Source organism: Adiantum capillus-veneris, chromosome 14 (genome assembly GCF_014529385.1).
Source record: "Adiantum capillus-veneris isolate H3 chromosome 14, ASM1452938v2, whole genome shotgun sequence".
Taxonomy (NCBI): domain Eukaryota; kingdom Viridiplantae; phylum Streptophyta; class Polypodiopsida; order Polypodiales; family Pteridaceae; genus Adiantum; species Adiantum capillus-veneris.
In genome coordinates, this window is record NC_140944.1 from 109,242,260 (window position 1) to 109,269,003 (window position 26,744).

General features: G+C 39.4%; 1 protein-coding gene and 1 pseudogene across 1 annotated transcript; one reads left to right on the plus strand and one right to left on the minus strand.

The window, feature by feature from the left end:
• Nucleotides 1-10,582: 10,582 nt before the first annotated feature.
• Nucleotides 10,583-15,040, minus strand: LOC147442919 (uncharacterized). The gene is made up of 8 exons (XM_086529455.1): nt 14,981-15,040; nt 14,814-14,936; nt 13,588-14,660; nt 13,447-13,481; nt 13,331-13,340; nt 13,228-13,259; nt 13,021-13,106; nt 10,583-11,287 (listed from the first exon to the last, which is right to left on the minus strand). Exons 1-8 carry the CDS (start codon nt 15,038-15,040, stop codon nt 11,243-11,245), a joined length of 1,464 nt encoding a protein of 487 aa, XP_086385581.1. The 3' UTR covers nt 10,583-11,242.
• An 8,775-nt stretch (nt 15,041-23,815) lies between these two features.
• LOC147442920 (small COPII coat GTPase SAR1B pseudogene) lies at nt 23,816-24,395 on the plus strand (annotated as a pseudogene).
• Nucleotides 24,396-26,744: the final 2,349 nt, after the last annotated feature.

The following is a 26,744-nucleotide window of genomic DNA, read 5'->3' on the forward strand; positions in this document are numbered from 1 at the left end:
GCACCGGTTGGGTACCACAAGCTTGTTCTTCATCAGCCCTAATATCTTAGAACTGCAATGGCAAATAGACAAACATTCAATATCTTTGATAAAAAATTGTTCTCATGATTTAACAGTCTCAAAGATACCACAATTGGCGTATCTTAGTTTAGTCAAATATTATGGGATTGATGCAAAAAAAAAATCACAATTGATCCAAGTGAACCACAAGACAATTGACTAGAGACATATAGATTCAAATATACTTCAAATGACTCAATGAGGTGAACCACCACAAACCCAAAAAATAGACATCAATGGAAAAAAATATCGAGACAACAAGACAAAGTACAAGGTACAAAATGTTCAGGATGGGTAAAAAGACGGTGCAAGTTCAACAATAGACATGATTAGGGTCTGTCTTTAGATTCTTTTTGACAAAGAAACATCTGATGTGTTTCTTCTAGCTTCCCGCTCTCTTAACTTCATCCCAACAATCCACTTTTATCTGAATAGCCCTCCTGACATCTTGATCAGGGTGGTAAAATACTTCTTCTGGGAAATAGACTTTCCTAGATGTACTCCAAAAATCTATCAACATGTCAAATAGAAAATCTAATGCATAAATGTCACTTTATTTTATGCATGCATCTACACACCGTGGATCATATATTTTTGGAGCAATCCAAGGTCGCTTTGAAATCTCTCCTTCCCCTGCTTCCTCTACCTCCAAAACCGCAAAGTTTGATCGAGCGCTCAAATGCAAATAATTATTTGATATGCGCTTGGTTGGCATTCTAAGCATCATGCCCCAATCAATGATGCCAACGTGGGGGTTATTTGCGCAAGTAAAGTCTAACATTATGTTGACAGCGTGCACGTCATTGTACACTATACCAAATGAGTGAGGAAGCCATAATGCCATCAATTAAAGCATGTAAGATTGATGGTATCTGCTCAATCACCGCTTTGATCCACGCAGTCTCTATCTCTGGTAAGTGCTAATTTTTGGTGGCAGATACCTCCAGCCATGTTGTATCATGTGCATGTAGCATCTGAACGCTCCGTGGATGAATGGCATGCGACACATCATGTCCCCCAAGGTTCCCCCATTGTAGTATGGACTCAGTATGGAAAGATTGTGATCCAGGGAGCCTCGGTGGTAAAGCCAATGCATCTTACAACGGAGAAGTGAAGTGTTTGCATTAATTTCTCTATCTGAAAGCTATCAAATTTTGCCTCACTCCCTCCCTTGTAACATTTTCCTACATATGTAATGTCCTCTAGAAAGAAAGAAATGCCTTTGATGGTGTATAATGTCCATACACCAAAAGAGCCTGCTCTAACCCTTGCACCTTCCACCTTCCACCAGGGCCTCATGGAGAATGCCAATCAAATGAGCACACTTGGCATTCAATGTTGTGCGCATGATTGTGCCGGTGCCGTTGGCATCTGATCGACCATCGACAATCGCTTGCGAATCTTGGGCCATCTTGGTCTTGAGCTTTCACTTGCTTCATCTTGACCTTATGCTCATCCTATAGTTTGTCCCATAGCTCTATTTTTGCCTTATCACAGGTGGGGGGGAGATCTTCTTTTAAGTATTTACAACAGACTTTCATCTTGTCCAACACTGTCCTGACCTTGTGGTGGGGGTCAAATTCTCGGATCCCTATAGGAATCAGCAACTCATACTGGCCTTCACCTCACAGTCTATGCTCTGTCTTCTCCCATATAGCTCTAGTGAGGTCTTCAATGAAGACATCACTTTGATTAATCTGTTGTATGCGACCATCTTCACATGATGATATTGCCAAAATGCATTCTTTTTGAATGGCATGCATAATAATTTTCTTTTGATTTGGCATCATTTTTGTACTGGGGACAATAAAAAACAACATCTCAACTACAATTCATGGGTGCACTGGCACTCTCACACTGGTTCAAGCAAACCATAACGTGACTTGAAGACTTCAAAACAATGTGCACGATTATACTAATACAGATTGAAAACCGTTTTACTTTAACATGCTATGTTTACTCGTATGAAATGCAAAAAAAACAAGTAACTCTTAAGAAACCCATCCAGATCAAACAATACATGTTAAAAAGACATTTGATCAGCATACTGCATGAGATAAACATTTCAGTATATTGTGATAAAGCATAAGACATGAGTTCATATTTTGCACATTGCACTCTTACACTGGTTCAAACAAACCATACTTGTGACTTAAAGACTTCAAAAAAATTGTGCAAGATTATATTCATTCATGTTGATAATCATTTTCACTTTAAAATGCTATGTTTAACCGTGCAAAATGAAAAAAAAACAAGTAACTCCTAAGAAAATCATCCAGATCCAACAGAACACGTTAAAAACCCAAAACATTTAAAATATTTTGATAGAACATAAGACATGAGTTTATATTTTGCACGTTTTCACTTCAAAAATTTGCCAATAGAAGACATATGCATCGTGATGTACATATTGCCAGTTTCATTTTAGCTCTTTTTAAAACATTGATAGTATACAAAGCACTCATAAATTGCAATTTGCAAAGAACGTCTTTCTCTTCAAAAGGATTAAAATGAATGTCTTACATGAAAAATGTGTGCATATACATTTCTAAATTGAAAGTATATTAGCTATTTGTAGACATAAAGAAATAGCATAGTGTGAATATTACTTATGTAAATGTAGCATTTAAAATAGCAACAATGAGTGATGAATAAAACATTCTTTTGAATATGATTAGATAGTATATATTTTCACAAGAAAACTCAAAAATAACAATTTTAGACAATTCAAATATTTGTATATGAAATACTATTCACGGTCGTGTTATTAACCAAGTATTTCATATACTTAATACTTTAAAAAAATGAACTGCACATGCACATACAAATTACATGGAGTTTGTATGGACGTGTTAACAACATGAACGCCACATTTATGCAAGCATAAATGCTTCTAACAAACGACACTCAATTAGCCACGTTATTGATCGAGTGCCACCCGAATCTAAAGAGCAATAATGGTTTGCATATGAGCATCATATAGCCACATTATCGATCAATGCCCATGTGCTTTTTTGGAAAGGGGAAGGGAAGTTGACTCACCATAAGCATACTAGAATCGCCACGTTACCAATGTAGTACCCATACTTACCACAAGGACACCATATTTTCCACGCCATTGAGGTGATGCCCTCCTGGTAAGCACTGATTTGTAGAACAACTTACGCACACACTCACATTGTGTGGTAAGGTACCTTATGGCTACCACACAATATGAAAAAAGGCACGCTACCACACAACACACACGCGCGCACAACATACACACACAACCAGGTTGTGTGGTTAGGTACTCCACTGCTGCCACGCATTACGATGCAGAGCACGCTCCCACACGACCCCCTCTCTCTCTCTCCTCTCGACATACCTCCAAAGGTGGTCTTGTTTCTCTCTCTCTCTCTCTCTCTCTCTCTCTCTCTCTCTCTCTCTCTCTCTCACACACACACACACACACACACACAGTGGCTCAAGAAATAACACCCAGCGGGCTCAATCAAGGCCCTACATATATTATGTTGTGGGCCCGCAGGGAATTAGGGTTTGTCGACAAGTCCGAAGGGAAAACGTAAATGTCTGGCGGGCCCGCACAAAAAACTAAATTGCCCGGCAAGCTTTTTGTGGGTTTTCTGATTTCTCTCAACCAGCTTGTTAGTGATCATGTTAAGTGTGATTATGTAAATATGTTAATAAGACCTTGTGATCACACAAAATTTTAGGCAATAACGTAAATATTAAATCCCTATACCTCTACGTTGGAAAAGCAATTGTCCTCAGTTTCCAAGTTAAGAATCTGCAAATCACACTTGTCAAAATCAATGGTTAGAATTTTGTGTCAAAAATATCATGTATAGAAACTCATAACTTAAACAAACAAATTTTCTTGTGCATGTGGTCATCCACATACTATATATTCTAGTGTCCCATACCACAAGAATAAGCAATATATGTCATATCCTGATGGATCAAGATATCATTGGTCACACTTATTGTTCAATAATCAATTCTCATAACTTTCAAGTCTAATTTCATAAACAATATCGCTCATGACAGGAAAGGTTCATAGACCAAATCCAAATCTCCTCCATTATATACTCGAGTAAAAAAATCATACTAGGGAAAGTGGTGGCCAACCGCTACATCATGATTTTGTGAGCGGTGTTTCTTAAAGCGACAAATTGACACCAATGGGATGTGCTGCCTTAATTGGAGAATCTGCACTTGTGCTGCCTAAATCATCAAATCTGCATTGATTTTGTTTAAACTAGTGAATTTGTTGTTTGTTGTTGTGCTACCTAAATTGGAAAATTTGCACTCCTTTTGCCTAAATTGATGGATTTGCATAGTTAATTGGTGTTTCCTAAATCGACCAATCTACACCAGGATGAGCATATACACACTCCCTAAATTGGCAAATGCATGTGCATGTGACCAATGGACTAGACAAGGCAGTAAAATAAAATAAAATCATTAATTACCATTTTGGTGACACCAGATGGTGTAGGTTCGAATAGTGAAGTATGTACAAAGTAATTTTGATCATTCCAAATCATCTGAGTTCATGTGAATAGCTTTATAGCTTAATGATTTGTGCATATGAAGAGATCTGTGTTTGAACGAATCATAATTCAAGCCTCTTGATTTCACAAAATGTAATTCTTGTACAAGTTGAAGAGAGTTGCAACTATCAATCTCACACCAAAGTATTAGTTAATGAGTCTAAATTGTGTCAATTTTGTGCTAATAGCTGGCTATCAAATAAAATATAGTATTATCACATTTTAATATAAATCTAAAAATAATAGCAGTTTCACTTAGTCTCTAGAGCAATACAAGTGTATAAGAGATTTTCCGTGCTTATTACTAGATATAAATCTAAAAATAATAGTAGTTTCATTTAGTCTCTAGAGCAGTACAAGTGTATAAGAGATTTTCCGTGCTTATTACTAGATATAAATCTAAAAATAATAGCAATTTCATTTAGTCTCTAGAGCAGTACAAGTGTATAAGATATTTTCCGTGCTTATTACTAGATAAAACACAATTAGAAATTGAAGGGTTAAAGACACCCGCAAACATATTTTTTGAAGATAGGCATGACTTGTGAATAACTAGAATGAGAATAGTAATTTTCATGTATAAATCTTGCTCAATACAAAGTGAATACAACAATCACAGCTGCTAAGGCCATACACAACACATACAACACAAAGCTCAAATAAAATTGGGAGGAATACATACAATTTTCAAATCCAAATACAAAATTGTGCAAGAATAACTATAGAGAAATGTGTAGGAATAACCAATGGTTCTTAATCTAGGGAATTGAATGTGGTCAATCATATAATAAGACAAATGTTCATCCCACTAGCCATCTAAATATAGTACAGTTTTTCATATGCAAATACAAAATTATGTAAGAATAACTATAGAGAAATGTGTAAAAATAACCAACGATTCTTAATCTGAGAAATTGAATGTGGTCAATAATAACGAGACAAATGTTCATCCCACTAGACAGGTCTAAATTAAGTAAAGTGTTTCACAATATGAAATTCTTGTATTGTTATGAAGGGATTGGATATACATCCTCTTCAATATAAATAGAATAAAATAGAAGGAAGAATCCCCATTAGTTTATCACCAATCTCTTTTCAAATGTATTCAAAGAATTTGTTTTGGCTTTTAGGCCACACACACACACACACACATAATCAATACAGTTGATAGGCAAAAATAAAATGACGGTTTGATCGTAGTGCAAATCAGGAAATTAAAGGCTCAATGGAAAAGCCTCACAAAAGGCTACATGCAGATAGGTACTGTAATTGTCAATTAGTGCTCTCAAGCAAGCTAGTTTGGCTCAGAGAAAGTGGGAAGATTAATCAACAGAGCATGCACAATCAATCAAGCAAAAAGAAAAATCATACACAACCTAGAGCTTGATTCTAATTATCTTTAATCGCTTGGTTAGGAAAGTGGCCATGTAGATGTACCCAAATCCAAGGAGAGAGATAATTAGGTTGGAGCTTAATTAGCCTACTCCTAAAGAGATATGAATCAATTTAGTTCTTACAGAGAGAGCACTAAATCTAGCAATATAGAGATCTAATTGGGGTAATTAGAACATGATAATCATGCATTTGCTCTGATACGACATATTGTAATGCCTACGGTGGATAGACCTATGAGGAATTCATCATAATAGGAGATTCATAACAATTAGGAGTAAGTAGATCAAAGATAGTGTATTCAATACAATGAAAATGAACTTGCTTGATTGATTAGAGTGAGAGAGAGTTCGCAAGCTTTGGATACTGGCCATTTGTAGGCTCAATGTGGAGAAGTGCAATCAATGATTGAATGGATCCACACCACAAGTGGGAATGACAAGGGTCATGTGAGCTACCACAAATAGCATGTGTCTATCAAGTGTGTAGCATGTATATAGGGGATGAGTAGCATCTTTGTGAGGCATATAGATTCCATAAGAAAAATGTGACTATACACATAAATGGTGCATGATTGGCTTAAGGGTTTGTTCTCACCATGAATATAAGCTACATGCTTACCTCAACATTCATGGGCTACACTTGATTACGGCTTGTCTTTGGAAGAGGTGATTTAGGATTAACGTGATAAGAGTTTTGGCAAATAATTTGTGTCGTGGAAGTCCACCATACGTGGCCCATACAATGGAAAGGAGAAACCCCACTATGCATGTACTATAATAGTGTATGTTTTGATTGATGTTGTATGTTCTCATCAATCATGTATATTGCAGATAGTGGGTGGTGTCCTCACAAAAGCCTCAAGGTACCCTTCCCTCGAGCATCCCAGCAATGCATGTGTGGAATCAAAGAGAGAGGATATCGGGATCTATCATCTGAACAAGTGGATAGACAATCTTCATAGTGAAGATGCTTGGAGAGATTGTTCATAGTTCTTGAACTATCTTGATGTTGAGTTTCCTAAAACTGAAGTGGATGAATACAATGGTAAGTTATATCCCTTTCATGCAAGGAACAATGCTACCTTTTATCGTTCAATGGCCTCACTATTGATATGATTGACAACACTACACTGAAAGGTGTGAGGGAAAAGGATAAGAGCTCAACCACCATCAATCAGTTAGAGAATGCCCTTTCTCCTAGCATAGCCAAAGGATGTCCAAACCCAGAAACAATAGTAGGAGGATTATCTAGTTGGGTAGTCATTGAGGAGTCTTCACAAGAGCACCAGATCAAGATAAGTGGACAACAATGTGGTGGTTCAAATTTTGAGTAGGGTGACTTTGAGTGGTTCTTGGAATCATGAAGCTCGATGAAGAACGTCTCTTCGACGAGTGGATAAATCGAGCACAACCACTCTTCTTTCGATCATCATAACAGGGATTCTGATATGGTTAGTTCTTTTCCATAAGGCAAGTACTACAAATAGAAGGCAATGCATAATGTGCAAAATGAAGTGATTATTGATAACTAATTATGGTTTTTGTGTGATACAGATTCAACACACTCGCACGTGGTGATGGTTGTGGTGGGATTTCTAGAGTGATTCCTCTATATCTTGCAGTGCTCACCGATGTAGACATATATGTAGGGTGCTTTGCGATACGAGAAGCTTTCTTGAGTGAGTTACCGATGCATTAAGTTTCGTTTACAAGACCTAATATTGTGGACATCCATTTCATCATGTTTTGCCTCACAGAGCCTGTGGTTGATCCATCATTTTATAGGCTCCCTATTGTGAGTCAGTTGGGTGTAAAAGTGGCATGTGGTGCATGCAAAGTGCAAGAGAGGAGAAGAGAAAGCACGAATTTGTGTGGAGAAAATCACTACAAAATGATTGAGACCCATTATTTTTTTATGTAGAAAGAATAAGGTCAGTGACTAGTGAAGTCAATGGTCGGTCAAACATCAGAGGCCCGACCTTGAAGTAAGACACATGCCACCTTTATCCCACCATACTCCCACTTAAAGGTGAATGTATTGATAAGTGGATCCTACTAGAGACACTACTAGTACGTACAAGAAATATGTGAGAGACTCTCTCAATCTATGCCCATTAGCTCACTCACTCCATATACATGCAGTAGTATCGGCATTAGTGATATGCAAATCCCACAGATATCTTTGTATGGTTTGCATAGCCCCACAATGCATCATGCTAATGTTAGTAATATCTAAGGATAATTATATTAAATTTCTTCTTGTTCTAACCCAAAACCATATTGTAGGTTGAGACTTTGATGCTTGCCATGTTTGTATGCGATTGTGATGGACTCCCAATTGTTCTTTTCTACAATTTCCGTGCTAAAGATGTTGCAGTCGACGATGATGGTTTTGAGCCCGATAGTGACGTGATGTAGAAGCCGTTTCAAGATACACCATGGACTCTTGACCATTGTGGATCATCCTTTCAGCCCGATGTGGATAAGAGCAAGTTATTTGCCTGATAAGTTGTGAAGCGATTTAAACTACAAACTATAGTTATCGACGATGAAGCATCCAATGGTATATATATCGTGCTTTAGGTGGGTTTTGGGACATTCATGAGGGTTGGCGATGCAGTCCTTGATTGTCTTGTTGGTTATGTTGGCTTAGCGATGAAGTGTGAAAGTCTTCTATGTCATTACATAAGCATCAAGCGAGAGCACAATGTGTTTTGAGCATGTGTAGTGGCTTTCGAGTGAGCTTGGGGCGACTCTCCATTTTGATAACATGATGCAATACTTGGAGACACAACCACCCACATTGTAGCCACCATACCCCCATCTCCCTATGCTTTCATTTTATCGAGCAAGGTACACATCCATATGTAGTGCTAGATTAGCCACCATGTAGCCCATCCTACCAACACTTTCGCCCTTTTATGAGCCCCCCATCATTGATGCTGCTTTTGTAGGCTTTTCGACCACCATTCCATAAGCCACTCTTTCCCTCGCCACCCATGGGGCCTCCACCTACACTTACACACTGATAGCATGGCCTCTTGTTGAGCCATGATGTATACATTGTATTTTGTACTCCTTGAGAACTCATTTTATTTCGCTTGTACAATTGAATAGTTTAATTAACTTTGTTACCACACTTTAAACCTATAAACTATTGCTATCAAATTCACAATAAGTCAATTTAATGCACGTAAGTGGTCAAATTGTCACTTTGGTTGTGATGGTAGTGATTTAATTTAATCGATATTGCTTATTTTAGAAAACAATAATTTGTTTGATGTAACATTTTATTCAAAATGAAATATACAATATCATGTCTCACCCAAAAATATCTTGCTTATTTTAGAAAACAATAATTTGTTTGATGTAACATTTTATTCAAAATGAAATATACAATATTATGTCTCACCCAAAAATATCATGTGAATGGCTTTAAACAATACATTGACCTTGGTTTTCTTTAAGAAGCAAATTCAACTACACATTTCATTCATTTGCAATTTCTCTCCTCACTTAATTCTTTGCAAGGTTCGACTCTTGAGTCTTTCTTCTATAAATACACTATCCATAGAGGAAACCGCGGACAACCTTATGAGCGTGAGCAAGGTTCTTATAATAAAAAAAGCGTGTTTTGATTGAAGTATATTTTGATCGAATTAAAGTTCGATCGAAGTATGCCTTATGGATATTATACGGGTGTACAACGTTTAATAGCATTTTATATGTATATGTATGAATATGTGGGTATATAAATACAATTTAAGTGATGGCAATAACTTTTTGAGCTCCTCCATCATATCTAGTGTGTTTGAAAAACTTGGTTTTTGCTTGGTAGTGGGATTTCTCCATACCATGAGTAGACCAGATTGACAAGCTTCAATATTTCTTTATAAACCAAGGAGTGTGATTGTAGATAATATGATGCACAAAAAGAGAATTGATTTATCCACCTATGCAAATGTTAAAGCAAATTAGCACTCATAGTTCATGATTATTACCATGTAGTGTGAAGTGCCACTGAGTTCGTGTGCTTGATAGCAGGATATATTATAATTCATATCAGTTATGGATTTATCCTTATAGGAGGGGCATTTCAATCAATTTTTAGAAAGAGTTACATGTCTATGAGGAAGGAGGGGCAATTTTATTCCAATCCACAAAGCGTGTGAAGGGAGTCTTCTATTAGGCAAGTTTGATTGCATGTGATATAGAGGACTTTTTAAGGTGCACCCCTCGAGATTATGATACAAAGATATTTCCATTGAGTAGACCTATACTAGGGAATGAAGTTGGCTTAATTAACTAGTTGCCTGTTCCAGATATTGTATAAAGTATCTTAGACATCCTCTATATCAAAATTTATTTGTCTCAACCGTTGCTCGAAACATACCATAATATTGGTCTTAATTGTTGAGATCAATATAATGAGGCAGCCAAGACTTTTTCGAGTGTAAGGTCTTCAACACGATTTCCATCTAAAGTACCGAAATTTCTTGACCTTGGGAATTATGGTCCAATGGAATCATAAGTGGGAGTTTCATTTTCAACTTGCAAATTCATACTACAAATTGGGATCTATGTGAGCATTAGTCTGAGAAACCCTTTTATTCAAGGTTAAGTAGATTGTTACAAAAAATGTAACACTTTGTCGATAATCACCTCCGTTAATGGTGATAAGTTCTTCACATACAAAGCAAGATCATGTACTTGCTAAAAAGAGGTATATGACACTTGATAGAGCCCAAATGAAGAAGCATTTAGAACAGCCAGAGCTATAGCCAACCAAAGAGAATTAGGATTCATTGTCCAATCCCTTAAGGATGACATGATTTCACACATTGCAAACATCAAGGACGCAAAAGAAGCTTGGGTTATGAATTTGGTAAGGCATCTAAAAGTTCAGAAATAATCTTCTCATAATAAGCTACAAGAAAGAGATGATGAGACGTTAGTTAAACATCTTAGCACATTTAAAGCACTAAAGCAACAAATGGTATCTGTTGAGAAAAGGATACCTGATGATGAAGCTATCACAGTTCTACTCAACAATGTGGATGAACCACCTTTCAATGTGTAGATCTCTACACAAAATTTGGATGAAAAACTTAGACGAAATGGAAGCTGCCCTCTTGGCATATGAGAGGCTTTTATCACAAGCAGTTAATTAACCCCTGCTTCGTCAGCTCAACAAACCTTGCTAATGGGCTTGTAACTCTGTCGATTTCGGCGAAGTTACAAATTGCTCTCTATCCCCGCCACTTTTCCAGGCGAATGCACCTGCGAAGTCACTACTGCAGTCAGCTCAACGCTTCCAGGCAAACGTTCGAAAGGCCCCTGACTCAAATCATATAGAGAGCTTCAAGCTTCGACCGTACTTGCACCAACTAGGGTAAAGGCCCCAATACTGCAACAATCATGAGAACTAATATGAATCCCCCCTCAAACATCAGACAAGTTGAGTTGGGTAGATGGTGTACGCTTTCTGCTGTGGAGCACTCTCATTGGAGGATTATAGAGTTCAAACCCCGTTCTTTGCTGCCTGTCTTGCGCCTGTTTTGCCTCGAAGTTTGCGCAAATACAACGGAAAATCTACCCGCTACTCCGGAACCAGAAACGCTTATTTTGCTAAGTAAAGTACTCCTGCGCGCACCTTCTATACCACTCCAAGCCTGAAATTTCCCACCATAGCTCTCACGCCACTGTGCACAATCTCGCTGTCCTTAACATAGAGACAAGGTTGTTTTCAGTTGAGGAGCATTCACAGAAGTTAGAAGCAACATGGTCTGTGAATTAGGGAGAGGTGAAGGACAAAACTACATAATCTGCGATAGGTGTGGAAAAAGTGGGCACTATGCACGACATCCTCGTGTTGCATTGGAAACTCATAGCCGCACCGCTAGGGGAGGTGCCCACTGCCCAAGGGTATCATGAGGTTCTACGTCCAGATGAAAATCCAAGGGCGCTGGCCGACAATATGGGGGCTGGCCCCTGGGACTCGGGAGCCTGGGCCACAAGCCTTTTCTACTCTCTCTCTCTCTTTCTGATGACTAAGGAGGGGAGGTGAGACATGGTGAGCCAATAAGAGAGGGTTCCGTCACATACGTTAAGTTAAGCTGCTCTCCATCATGCTTTTTCAGCTCACGCTGACATCTTTGTATTTAGCAGGCATCCCTTCCCTACATACATTATTATTCTCCATTTCATGTAAGGCAAGGCAATTGAAGAGCGCACGGCAAGCAATTGTCGTCCGGCCAGCAACCAAATTTTCATCCCCATCCAACTTGCCCCCATCGTTACCTGCTTGCAATCATTGTGGCCCCTTCGCTCCACCCAAGTTCCCATCATCCCCCCGCCCCTCCTTAGATATTTATTGATCACGAGCCAGCTCTGCACACCTGGCCTTCCATTAATATTCCTAGAAGCACCTTTGAAGATTATGCTTACTCATCAATCATAAATTTATTGTTCATGAATCAGCAGCAAATCCCCCCCTTTCTCAAAGAGAATTAGAGCATACTCTCGAATCTCCCCCATGCATGCATTTCCTTATTGTCAACGTGTACCAAGAATGTACACAGCAGGATCAATGATAGGACAGATGCAGGAAAAAGTGCAGCTTCTCTCTGGTGAACCTCAGCTATATATCTAATTCCATGGCCATGGGAGATGGGATCAAGGGCCCATGCCAGTATCAATCTACTGTACCGACATCAATTTGACACCATATATCTTGCCGCGAAAATAATCTTGGATACCCAAGATTAATTACTTTTCAGTCAAAGTGAGTTCTAGCTCCCAAATAATCTATAGTACCCGAGATTACTTTCGCCTGGTGATACATGTGCACAACAAAAATCTAGGAGTCAAGTGCAGGCAAAGTGGTTCAATTCTGCAATGCAAGTTATCCTTGTAATAAAGCAAGGGAAAAAATATGCAAGTCGACAAATTAAGGACAAACCAGAAATCAACCAATCCAGTAATGATGGAACAAGTTGCTAATGGTGCTATACCGTATTCTCCGATTTTAATATCTTCATGCATTTGGGAGTACCATCCATCACTGAACACCCATTCTGATGCCTCTCATATACAGCACCTAAATCCAATCATGTGATGATGCACCGGAGAATCATGCGAGCCGCATATCGAACATGAGTCCCAACATACAAGGCATTCAGCCTGTATCCACCCAATTGGTTCATGGTTTACATAATCACCTGCTGCCTCGACCAAACCAGGCGCCGCTCCTCTCCGACAATGTCAAAGCAATAAAATATACCAAATGAATCTTCTGAAAAATAGATGCAAAGTAGCAGATACATTCCTTGTTCTGAAAAGCCATGGCAAAAATGTGAGGCTTTCTAGAAGGAAAGGAAGCCTAGGAATAACAGACATCTATTCTCACATTTTGCAGAGAAAATAGTACCCTAAGTTACCTTCACAAGTATTTAATGGTGTGAAAGAGGGTCCCCTATTTGAAGGAATATGTGCAAGCCAGAAATACTGAGGCAACGCTTTACCCAGGCCCAGTATCATTGAATTGGGAGAAGTCAGGCCAGCTAGATGAAGGCGCGTACAAAAAGTTGCTGTCAGATGAGCCAGAGCCACTAAATAGGCCTTCTGGAATGAGCTGCCAATCATATGAATTTGCAGTCCCTTCAGCAGCATCTTTGTCTGGCTTTACTTCACCTCTAGGTTGGCCAGCTTCGCCAGGGACTTGACTACAGTCTTGATTCGACGCATTTTCATTCGGATCCGGCGTGAAGAAGCTGTAATTTACCGCATAGCCAGTCACAGCTCCCCCGGATACTGCTGCATTGCCAAACTGTATTGGTAAGCTTGCAGCATAGCTGGAGTAAAACTGAGGAACATGAGCAGGATCACTTAGGAAAGCGGCCCCGGCATTCGAGTCCTCTTTAGAATAAAGGGATCCCCCATGATGGGGCAATGTAGGTGCTGCCGTGCGCACGCCGTTTTTGTCCACCATGTGCTCAACATCATAGCGACAGGCTGCGATTGTGCTATCTTCGCCAACATGCGGCTGTGATGAGCTGATTCCACCTGAATGTGCATAAACTCCAAGCTCAGGCACGCCTACTACCATATGTGACGGTATGGCCACGTTAGTGGTGGTACCGGATATTGTAGTGCGATTATCAACTTTCTGCGGTGCGGGATCTCCTGCTGCTTTCACTTGATTTTGGGGCTGCCCACCAGCAACTGCCAATGCTTGTGCAGCAAAAGCCTCCGCATCTGCAGCGGCTGCCGCTGCTAATTTCAATTTAGATCTCTTGTTCTTTCTGAGCCCACCACCTACAGGAACATTGCGGAGAGCTCCACCCGCCGTCCAGTACCGTTTACAATTCTTGCAAAAGTAGCGAGGCTGAGTAAGGCTGTAATTGTTGTAGTAACAGAACTTTGTGTCAGGGGAGTCGCAGCGTGGGCATTTTAGCACTTCATTTGGATGAGGAGCTTTGGCGGAAGGGCGGCGAGGATCTCCAGGGTTAATTGGTGATGCTGCTGGCAAGGGTGCTGAAAGTATGCTGTCATAGGGAGCACATGCTAGGGCGGTGATGTTCGCGTCACCGCCTGGTCGAATGGAGGGACGCAGCTGCCCTGTAGAGGAGGATGTTTGGGTTGCACCTTGCCCCTGCAAAAACACAAGGAAAGCATAAATTACCATGAGCTGGAGGAAGAGCTTTGCCTGCACTTTCATGAAGCTAATCAAGGAACTGAAAATAATGGCTCCACAAAGTATAATAATGACTATCTTGATTGCAAAACCTTTATGAGAACAGCTTACAATCATGGAGTAGTCCTTCCAGTGACGTGCAACAGCGCGATCTTCGACAGAAATCAGCCTTAATGGCACTGCGCAGGCAATGGATGCAGCTCCTTCTGCATAACCTGCTGCAATATCATATTCCTAGGAACGAAGAAAGCCATGCGCGTCCATGAAGCCGAGAGTACATCTTCGATATACTGGACAGCTGGTACGGTTGATGGATTGTGCTGGAGAGCCGTGTGCATGTGCGTTGCAAGAGAGAGAGAGAGAGAGAGAGAGAGAGAGAGAGAGAATCAGTAGGCACTCAGTAGGGTAGAGAGAGAGAGAGATGGTCTGGGGCCTGGGCAGCAACTGCTATTAAAAATGTAAGCGCGGGTGCGCGCTTGGGTATTATTATGTGTGTGTGTGTGTGTGTGTGAGAGAGAGAGAGAGAGAGAGAGAGAGAGGAGCTTTACTGCAATAGCAGCAGCAGCAGCACCAGTAGCAGCGCAGCCAGGAGAGGGATGATGATGTGAGTGTGAGAGAGAGTGAGAAACTCACGCGCGCACTTTTTTGTCTCGACAACAAAAAGAGATAACCCACGACAGCCTCCTCCACCGTCGGATCCCAACCCCCTTCTCCTCTCTTCCCATTCGTCCACGTGTGCTCCTGTCCACGTCATCCTCCCCTTCCACTACCATCCATTGTGCGCATTTTCTCCAATTTTCTAAGGTCCCACTCTGCCCCCTCCAGATATTTCATCCCCCTTCCCTTCCCATCGAGATATTTCTCTTTTTGCTCCCACTCTTATATTTTCTTCTACCCCCCACCCTTCACAATTTTCACCACCATGCATTGATATGGATTTTGTTCCGATTATCATCATTGTGGGCCCTAGGATTCTCTCTAATTGTGGGGTACTCTCTAATTGTGGGGTAATGCTCTCTCTCTCTCTCTCTCTCTCTCTCTCTCTCTCTCTCTCTCTCATTAGATCATCGATTCGGCCACTACACATGGGCTCTACATAGGGTGACTAATGGTGAGGTGAATTTTGTTTTTATCTCAAGGACTCCATGGCCATTAAAAAATGTGGCTCAGTCACATTGCTCGCTCCGATCTTCTTGTTGTTGCTTTGAGGAGTGTTTGATTTAGTTCGATTGCTCCGGCCTTCCTATTATTGCTTGCTCTCTACCAACCATTTGCCCACATCCTCCAACTAGGCCAGTAGAAATTCTGGCTTTTGTCTTGTCTCTCTCAGAACCCCCCCATCTCCCCCCCCCCCCCCAAAAAAAAAAAAAAACCACATGAGAACCGCACACACCGTCACACACAACCATGCACACAAGCAAAGACGCCTCATACAACACTCCCATGGCCAAAAACAATATGTACCATGGTTGACGTCCTCATATTTGTCCCCCCACACATACATGAGTACACACAACTCCAAGACATACCTTCCTTACTCCTTGCATCATCCATGGCCCACACCTCCCCATGCCACACATGCAATGATAGTGACCACCTCTCTCTCTCTCTCTCTCTCTCTCTCTCTCTCTCTCTCTCTCACACACACACACACACACACACACACACACGCAAACACCCATGCACGCGCACACACACACCATCCTTAGACATCACTTTCGTGGAGCGCCCCCTTGCCCCAAGCCAATCTGATGCAATCTTTGCTCCTTCCTCCACTCAACATTTGATGGAACCATCATATCTGTTTGCATCTTCATATGGCAACATATTGCAAGCTTTCAAATGAGCATGCCTTGCCACAATGCTGAAAAGAGCTTTCCATACCTTAAGTCTCTAGATCATACACTTAAACTGTGATTTGGTCTTTTTTAAAGAGTGGTGGCCCTTTGTTGTAGGGGAACATGCACATTCTTTACTAGCTCAAGAGAAGAACTATATAATTTTAATGTATTTAGAGTAAAGTAATCACCACCATGTATAGCAAGGTGGTAATACTCTTGAGTTCTTGATTTGAAATTGTTTTAGGGACCAAAGAGGCATAATGTTCGGGGAGTCCATTATGTAAAAATTGCATATAGCAGGCATGAAGAAGAGGTATTTAAATAATCTTTTATTTGTATATTTTCAAGTATTATATGTACCCCTTATGTATACATTTTTGTTAAAAAACTAGCCCTTACATATGAAAATTTTTACTTTCTAAATTAAAAAACCCATTATGTAAGTACACTTCTTTGTAAATGTACCTAATTATAAATCCCTTATTTTGTTCGCACATGTTATTTTACGTATTTTTTAGTGGACGTCCCGAAACATAATGATTGCAATTAGCTTGCTAGCCATAATGATTATATTTGAGAGCTTGTCAAAAGATGTTGGATTTGCTTGCCATCGTGCTTGAGCATGAACTGCCATTATCAAAAGCCTAAACTTCCCCATAATCCTAATCAAACGTATAGGACACATTTTCATACACCATGCTTTTTGAGATTACTCCTTTCTAAACGGTTATTATCACTAGAAGTTATAACGACATCATTTTAAAAAAGTTGGTAATGAAAAGTTAACCACCATGTATGCAAAGCCAATAGCAAATAAAAGTTGCTATTCAAAAGCTCACTATCAAAGAAAACATAATCTATCATTTCCATTTAATCAAGCCGCGCGTGTCCAATTTTTTCTTGGGATATGTTGGTAGTAAAATTTGAGTCTTTTCGCAGCCGGCCACACACTATTCTCAAAATACTTCAACTATTGGGATTTGATTTTACTTCCAAAGATTGTGAAATTAAAGCTCCATTAGGGAGAGCATGGGGTCTAATCTAACGTTTGATGTTGCATAATATTGAAAATTTGATTTAGACACTATGTAAAACGCTTGATTTTTCCTTAGTTTGCAATGGTGAATCTTTTAGCAATAGTTCTATGATTGGACACTCAAGTTTTTGAAACACTAAAGTGTCTTGTTCGACCTCTTTGGAATCAATTTACTATGAAAATAAGAAATTTAACTTTAAAAAACATAGTTTTCATGCCTACTAAATACAGTAAGCAAACTAACTGTAATCTTAAAAACACTGATAAGGGAGTAAATTTTGGGCTTTCAAATCTTATATCAAAGAATTGATGCAATCTTAGTGCAAAGCTATGATCCAAAGTGAATCTATAGTCAACACAAAAAATGTTTACAATTTTTGCATCTCATAAATCAAGTTGCTTTTCGAAAAAAAATTCATGCATCAATCTCTCAAGAATATAAACTTGTCACCAGAATACCATGTAAACGAGATTATAGATGCCACTTTTGTGTTCTAGTTGAGGAATTAGCTATACTTTATCGAAATTAATAAAAAGTTTTGAAATTATGTTCATTGTTGTAGTCTATGACTCTCACCTAAAAAATGAAATATTTTATTGAATGGACTTTTGAGATACAAGAATATATCCTACTTATAGCTTACGTAAACAACTATAATTTTTGCTAATGTATTACTTGGATAGCATCCATGTCTATATAACATGAAGAATCTTTAAATTATACAAATCAAATGTTTTACTTCGTGTATAATCCCATGCATGCATGAAAGTTGTGTATCAGATCAACAATACCTTAATAGAATTTCATACAACATAAAGGTAATTTTTTATTGAGTAAAATATATAGAACATGGGGGCTGTCATAGATAAACTACCTACAATTGCTTATATAGTTTTTTCTTAAGCCTTGATTTTTCTAAAAAGACTTTATTGTATATATCTTTTATAGTGACTACATGTAGTTTTACACGAACACTCTTTATGGACCCAATTGTCTATTATGATAAGGTCAAAAGTATAAGGAGGTAATTTAAAAAAACTCTATGATTATTGTATAAAAGGTCCTCCAAAGAAACTTATATGGTAGGAAAAGCCCTAAAATATGTGATTATTGCGCCATAATTAAAGGCCCTAGAAAGTTCGAGGGGTGCACTATTGAATCATGTTAATGTATAACATGAGTTCAAATCGAGGGGTTTTAAAATGAAAAAAATTTAGGTGATTTCACAGAGATACATTAAACTAAGGGATTTTTATATTCAATTTTGGAAAAAAATCTTGAAATAAGGGGTCATTTTATTCATTCAAACATGTTAAAAGAGGGGGTTTTTTATTACCCCACGAACGCATGTTATATAGGGGGGCACTGATGAGAAAACTGTATCCAATTTTTGAAAATAAAAGAAAGTATTTCTTTTTATTGAGGCTAGATTAAAATTTCTTTGTGTGTGGTAATTAGGGTTGCAAGGATGCACGCACAAGAGAACCCACAATCTTTCCTTGGCTGGGATAAACTTCTTAGGACCTCCAAAGTAAATCGCTCTTATTGCTATCCAATTTACATTTGCTCCATTGGCCATGAAGCCTCTCAACTGAGGCTTATCATATCCTTGCTCCTGGACCACTTTATTGAGCATCTTCAAAAAACTCTATTTATGCAAACTTATTCTCCATAGTAAATTCACATGTTGCAATTGTCAAAAGTTCGTGAACAAATGGATCATATACACATGTAGATATCATAGGCCATCCATGCACGTGGCGCACATGATCAAAGTGAATCTAAATGTGCTCCTAATTTGCACTTGGCATTCAATTCACAAGATCAACTCCACTGTCGAGCCCAATAAGGGCCCAACTATGGACATCTTGAACTCATGTGGTTGTTGGAAATTCCTAAGCTGTCCAAGAAAGAGAACATCACATATGTATGGATATCTACTCTTGCTCTTCAAATCTAGCACTACCTTCAACTCGGGGAGGACGCCTAAGAAAAATGTAACCGATCACATGAGGGTATTTAAAGTTCTTGAAACTTACATAATTATATATATAAGGGTATTGTATATAATGTACCCTTCTATCTTCAATGTATTGTTTAGTGTCATCGTCATTTTCCATGATAAGCTTTCCCATTATGAAATCTTGAGCAATTGTACTTTCTAGATGTTTGGTGAAGCACAATTTGCAGCATCGAGGTCACCTTTTCTTCATTTCATTTGCACATGGATGTTAATGATCATGTAAATGTACTACACAACGGGTCCACTTGTGATTATCCCTTGGCATACAATAACAAATGATGCCTATCCCTTCTCATACAATAGTATATGATTGTAGGACATGTGGCCACACATTCTCGCATTTGAGAACAATGATTAAACAATAAGGCGTCTATTTTTTTCTTGTAGAAGATACCTAGCTTTTACAATCTCTTGAATATGGTATGCTTCACGTGCTGAACAAGATGCTAGCCAATTGGTATTGTATTCCATAGACAACTCCCTACAAAACTTGACCATTTGATAAGCCATGCTAATGCATAGACATCAACCTCTCTGATATACACATGGTCATTATGTGTGTCCTTCAAAAGCTCTAGAGAAATCCAAGGTTTAGGCTTATGGGCTTTGCTTTGACAACAATTGAGTGACTATCGCCTCTCTGATGCAGGCCTCATGGCTAATCGCCAATCAATGATGCCAACTCAAGGATTTGAATCCCTAGTAAAATCCAACATAACATTGAAAGGATGCAAGTCACAATGAACAACGCTGAATTGATGAGTATAGGCCATTGTGTGTGCTAAGGTAGCTATGATATTTGGTAGATTGTTTGCAAAGGCCATGAATCAAGTTAATTCTCCTTGAGTCGGCTTAGTTACCTTACCTTTACTTGAACCTGTGCCATCTTTCTCTTCCTTCTTCACAATTCGACTAAAGGTACCTTTCTCAAAAGCTAGACTGTGCATCATTTTTCCAATGCTTCCTCCATTGAAGTAAGGAAAAATGGCTATCAAAGGCTCATTGCATGTATGTGCAATACTGCACATAATCCCCCTATGTCGAAGATCAAAGTTGACCTCATCCTTGAAGGACTTCAGTTTCTATCCAGGCATTCCTCGATACTGCTTCGCTTCATATGCATTTTTACTTGGAAGATACGAAATACCATCAATTCTTACTTGGAAGCATGTACCAAAGGAGCCGACACCCAAGTTCTGTAAATAGGTGATAGTATCATGTGGTATGCCAAGTGTCAAAGTACACTCCGAGTTTCTCGCAGACCTCTGTAGGGAGTTTGCAATTGGATATTCATGGCATTCTATCTCTGACACTGTCTTCACTTGGACATGGTTGACTTGCTCCCTTCGTAGATTTTTAGATAACACATATTTTGTATCTATATCTTTGGCACGCTTACTCTTCTCTCTTTCTGCATGCCAAGCCAAATCCCAAGCCTTGAGCTTTATCAATTGAACCTGTGCCACTTATGTACTAAACAGGTGTCCTACAAAAGCTTGCATTCTATTACTCCATATGAAGCATGGCATGATAGAAAGCCTTCTATTGACAATATTAAGAAACATAATATTTGTCGCAAGGCATACGAGGAGAGAAATAAGAAAAACAAGGAGATCTCTCATGAAGAAAATGTGCCCAAGGAGGAGGCAAGTCCATCGAGAAAATAGAAATGCAAGACCTATGAGGCTGAACTAAAATTGAAAATATGCTTTTGGAATTGCAATGGATACCCATGGAATGTGGGATTTGGCATATATGAACTAACAAGTGAAGCCGATGTTGTACTTCTTGTTGAAACTTGGGAGCATGATACACAAAGGATCATTGGCTTGGAGGATTACAATGTACATTTATTGATGTGGTCAAAGAATCTCAAGCAATGAAGAGGACAAGGAGGGGTAGCATGTATGGTTGAGAAAGGATTGTAATATTTTGTATCAATTGTGAAAGATGACAAGCACAAATGTTATGTATGGCTAAATATTATGACACCAAAAAGAGCACACATTTTTGTAGCCTGTTTCTACGTTCCTCGTCATGATTCTCCCTTCTATGCTTGCATGGATAGAGCCATTTTTTAATTTAGAGGAGGACATTGCTTATTTTAAAGAAAAAGGTGACGTTATTGTCTTTGGAGATATGAATGCTCGCACAAAAACATTGCAACATGATACTCAACAATTTGATATGGCATACATTCAAGGGAGTTGGAGGAAATTCACTTGTATGATTGTACTTCAATGGATGAGAAAGACCCGGATCACTATGGAGAGTTCACTATGGAGAGTTACTTTTACATACATGCAGTAGCATGGGTATGCTCATTGCCAATGGTGTATCTTTTTGGAGTGGAACCAATGGATTTACATGTTGAAAACATAATGGGGATAGTGTGATTGACTATATGCTACGCTTGGCCAATGGACCCTAGAATCATACCATTAGACCTTATGTATTGAACTTACATGTGGAGAAGCAACTAAGCATGATAATCTCAGCCAAAGGGAAGAGAACTTATCACTATGTATGGATTTCCAATGGCACCAATGTACATTGAAATGATTGAGAAAAAGTTATGGATGACAAAGCTGCAATATGATGCACCATTGAAAACTAAATGGGAAGCTTTCAAGAAATTTATTTGTTCTTGTGCCAAAGAATTATTTGCCATAAAGCATGTCCATGGTATCAACAAATATAGATAATGCAAAAGGTGGTTTGATAAAGAATGTCAAGATGCTTGAAAGTTCTTGATAAAGCTTGATGCAACTATGGACAAAGACAACTATCAAAGTCATAGAACTTTTGCTTGCATAGTGGGCTGATTGTGAATGAATCCAGAACAAAGGTTTTGCTTGTGAAAACCAATCATAAGAAGAATCCATGCATTGTGTACAACAATGAGACACTTAAAGTTGTTGAGAGCTTTAAGTACCTTGGCCTTGAGGTTCTGGCCAATCACAAGTGGCATGAATGTTCTATGCATCATTTAAAAGCCAGAAAGAGAGAATATTATGCATTGGACAACATGTGCAATGCGGGAATATTGGGTTCTTAAGAAGTACCTTTTTGACACATTGGTGACACCGGTGCTTCTTTATGGAGCTGAAGTGTGGGGCAGGAGCATCTCAAGGTCTACTTGGAAAGAGTTTGAGAATGTCCAAAAGCATTTTCTTACAAACTTTCTCCAAGTTAAGACACAAACACCATATATGCTCCTATTTCTTGAGTCGGGATCCCTTTCAATTGAGGTTATGGGCATGGAAAGGGTTCTGGAGTACATGATGAAGATGCGTCAAAACCCCTCACATCGACTTCCTACAACTGCATGGGAAGCAAGCAAAAAAGTTCAAAAGACACATAAAAGCAAGATTTTGAGCACGACATGGATGCAAAATATAACAAAGTGGTTTGGCAGATGGGATGCATTACACTTGCTACATGATGCCTCAATAGAATGAAGTTTCTACAACACCAATGTATTACCGCTTGGGAGAAATCCGGGGGTCACGCTTCATACAATACACCACCCATATTGCCCCCAACTACAAAACCATGTTCTTTGATGAAAGAGAAAATTGAACTCTTCCTTACATGCTTGAGTGCATCACCTTGTCAGCAATATGCACTATTGTAGCCATTCGGCTTAGCTTCCACTCCCTTTGATGGGAGACACGGCATTGGGGAAATGGAGAAGAGTCAAATCTAGTGTGCACATTATGCGCACTGCAAGTTTGAGAGCTTGAGTACCACACACTACTAGAGTGCTCAACTTTTGGTCACATTCAAACTTGCTTCCCTCACATTTTCAGGCATGACTTAGACCTACACACTTTCCTCTCCCAGCCACAGTGTGGGCTCTCCATTGCAATTCTCATCACCACAATTTTTGGGCATTGATAATCACTCATGAGCCACACATACATTACATCACATGTACCTTTGGTCCCATAGGTCATATTTGACCTCCGAGGATGATAATAATAATAATAATATATATATATATATATATATGTGTGTGTGTGTGTGTGTCTATCTATCTATCTATCTATCTATCTATCTATCTATATATGTATATATATTCCTTCCCCCCTCCCCCCTCCTCTCTCTCTCTCTCTCTCTCTCTCTCTCTCTCTCTCTCTCTCTCTCTCTCTCTCTCTCTCTCTAGGGTCCACTTCTTGAATCTTGATCTATCCTTGCATAGCATTCGCCATGTTTTCATTCGACTGGTTCAACGGCATCCTCGCTTCTCTCATACTTTGGCAGAAGGAGGCTAAAATTCTTATCGCTCGTCAGCCTCGATAACGTAAACAAGACGACTCTTTTGCACATGTTGAAGTATGCCAAGTTGGTTCAACATCAGCCAACACAATATCCCACTTCAGAGGAATTGAGTATTGGGAAAATCAATTTCGAGGATTTTGACTTGGGCGGCCACCAAATAGGTCACCTTGTTTGGAAAGATTACTATGCCAAGGTGGATGGTATCGGTTATCTGGTTGATGCTGTTGACAAAGAGAGATTTGCAGGATCCAAGAAAGAACTCAATGGGCTTCTCTCAGATGACTCTTTAGCTCAAGTACCCTTTTTGATTTTGGGAAACAAGATAGGCATACCCATTGTAACTTCAAAGGATGAATTGAGATACTATTTGGTCCTTTCCAGTTATACGATAGGATAAGGGAAGGTGAATCTTACAGACTTGAACATCCAACCAATTGAAGTTTTCATGTGCATCATTGTTTGCAAGATGGGCTATGGTGATGATTTTAAGTGGTTGCTGCTATTGTAGCATTTTGTAAAGAGTTGGGAAGTTGCTATCCTATTTTTCAAGTGTATTGCAGGGTTATCGATTAGGGGTTCCCCAAGTACCCAAATTTGTCTGGGTATGAAGGTGAGGGACGCCAAATAGACTCCCAACGTATGTGCAAGATAGATGTGTTTTTTCAAATTAAGAAAATTTAGGGGAAATTTTTTTAAGCAAGGGATGCTTGTAGTACACTATCGCAGATTCTATATAGTGGAATTTGAGAATGTTGGTTAGTCACTTGCTATCGTGTTTAAGGTATTGTTACTGTAATGTGATGAAAGTACTATTGTCTTTATGAGAGAGAGAGAGAGAGAGAGAGAGAGAGAGAGAGAGAGAGAGAGAGAGAGAGAGAGAGAGAGAGAGAGAGAGAGAGAGAGAGAGAGAGAGAGAGAGAGAGAGATTAAGACTTGGAGCAAAGTGAGGTTTTTTTTTTAATTGCTCATTTGAGAAAATTATGGAAAAATCTCCCATTAAAGCTCCCTCCATTTCCATCCCCATTTCTTGCCAGTTTTAGCTCGTTTGGAAAGGACCATATAAGCTCTGCTTGGATCAAAGTTCTTCTCTTTGTTTCTCTTGGTTTTTCCTTTGCCTTGGGTGGGAAAGGATGAGTTTTCTACTGTTGTCATATTGGTGTCGTAAGAGGGTCTAGGTGAGATGGCCATATTTAACTTCTCCTTGTTGTCTTCTACTTCTAGCTCTTTCTGAAAGGTTGATTAAGAGTTTTCTATCTAAATCATTGGTACTTGAGCATTAGGAATGGCCTCCTCTTTACTATTATAGGAGGAATCTTGAGAGGTTGTACCCCTAGTCAAGTCACTAGGGCTTAGGGAAATTTCTTGGTCCATTGGTACATTCGAATCCTGATAAGGCAAGGGAATGTGTTGCCTTGTCATCATCAACCTCTAAAGAGAAGGGGCTTCCTACTCTTGCAAATCCTAAATGTTAGTAGCAATGTCATAAAAAGGATAAAAAAATCTTCCAAAAGAGCATGAAAAGCGTGCCCATTAAGGGGTTTGCTTTTTGTATAACATTTGAAAACAAACAAAGGGGTATTCTTAATTATCCATTGCCCCTACCCTATAGCTTGGAGGGATTCATTAGGGCTATCAAGAAAGAATAAAGAATAATGTTTAGGTGAATACTGGATATGCTTGGGCTTTATGTTCATGTTTCCCCACTAGTGGTTGATCCATTGCTTGAGGGCTTCTACTTAGGGCCTGATTCCATGACACAACCCAATCACTACCCTTTCCTACGACTAAGTATACCATGTTTGTAGCTCTTTAGCCTCTACAATAAGAGTACCATCACTACTAGCACAATGTTCATCCCAGGCCTTAGGAGATTGAGATAAGGCAAGGGAAGGACATCTAGTACGTGTAGGGTTCCTAACATGCAACTAGGGGGCAATCTTTTGACCAGGTGGAGAAGAGGAGGAAGGTTTGGCAAAACAAACTCATTATGATTGAGCATTTGTGACCTATGTCATTGCCAAGGTTATTTTCTATATTTTGGAAGACAATAAAAACATTGAAATTTTGCATACCTGGGAATAGTGGAGGAAATAGATTTTGGCCATCCATAATGGGATCTTGAACAGAGAGGAGTGGGGTGCATATCTTGAATCCACCATTGAAAAAGAGGGAGGTACATTTGGCCCAGAGAACAATTATAGAGGGTGGGGAGGATTCTTTGTCACCACCCTACTTTGAAGCGCTTCCGCTATCTACATATGTGGAAATATTTGTGTAGAAGAAGGTTCGTTGACCTGAGGAAAGGAGGAAACTGAAGCTCTCTGATCAAGGGGGAAGCCCTCTAACTAAGCATGAGGCATATGGGGGTAAGAGATAATCCCATCCCTTAGAGCATCACGGAGCGACATAGCTCCTCTCCCCCAAGAGGTAGTGGGGAGTGAAGGTGGAAGCAAGAGGTATGGAGTGTCATACCGAGATGCAACCACTGTCATGTAGTTAGAGCTCCTTGTACCTAGCTTGAGGCAACCAAGGTAATCACTATTACTGTTGCACTTCCACAATGGTATTGCTTCTCTTATTGAGTGCTCAAATTCTATGCTTCTCCTCAAGCTTATGTTATTAGTTTTTTTTGTGTGTTTTTGTTGCAACCATCAAGGGTTTGGAAAATGCAAAGCTTGCAAGTCAGTCCGACCAGACCCAACAATAACCTTCAGCCCGATTTAGGACTTTCTCCACGTCCACTTAGTGGGAACCTGGTTTGATTTTCATGTGTCCCTTCAAACAATGGTCTTCCGTAGTGGCATCCTTCATGGATCCAGCTGTTTGCTTGACCGGAACACGGTTCAGTAGGAGGTTC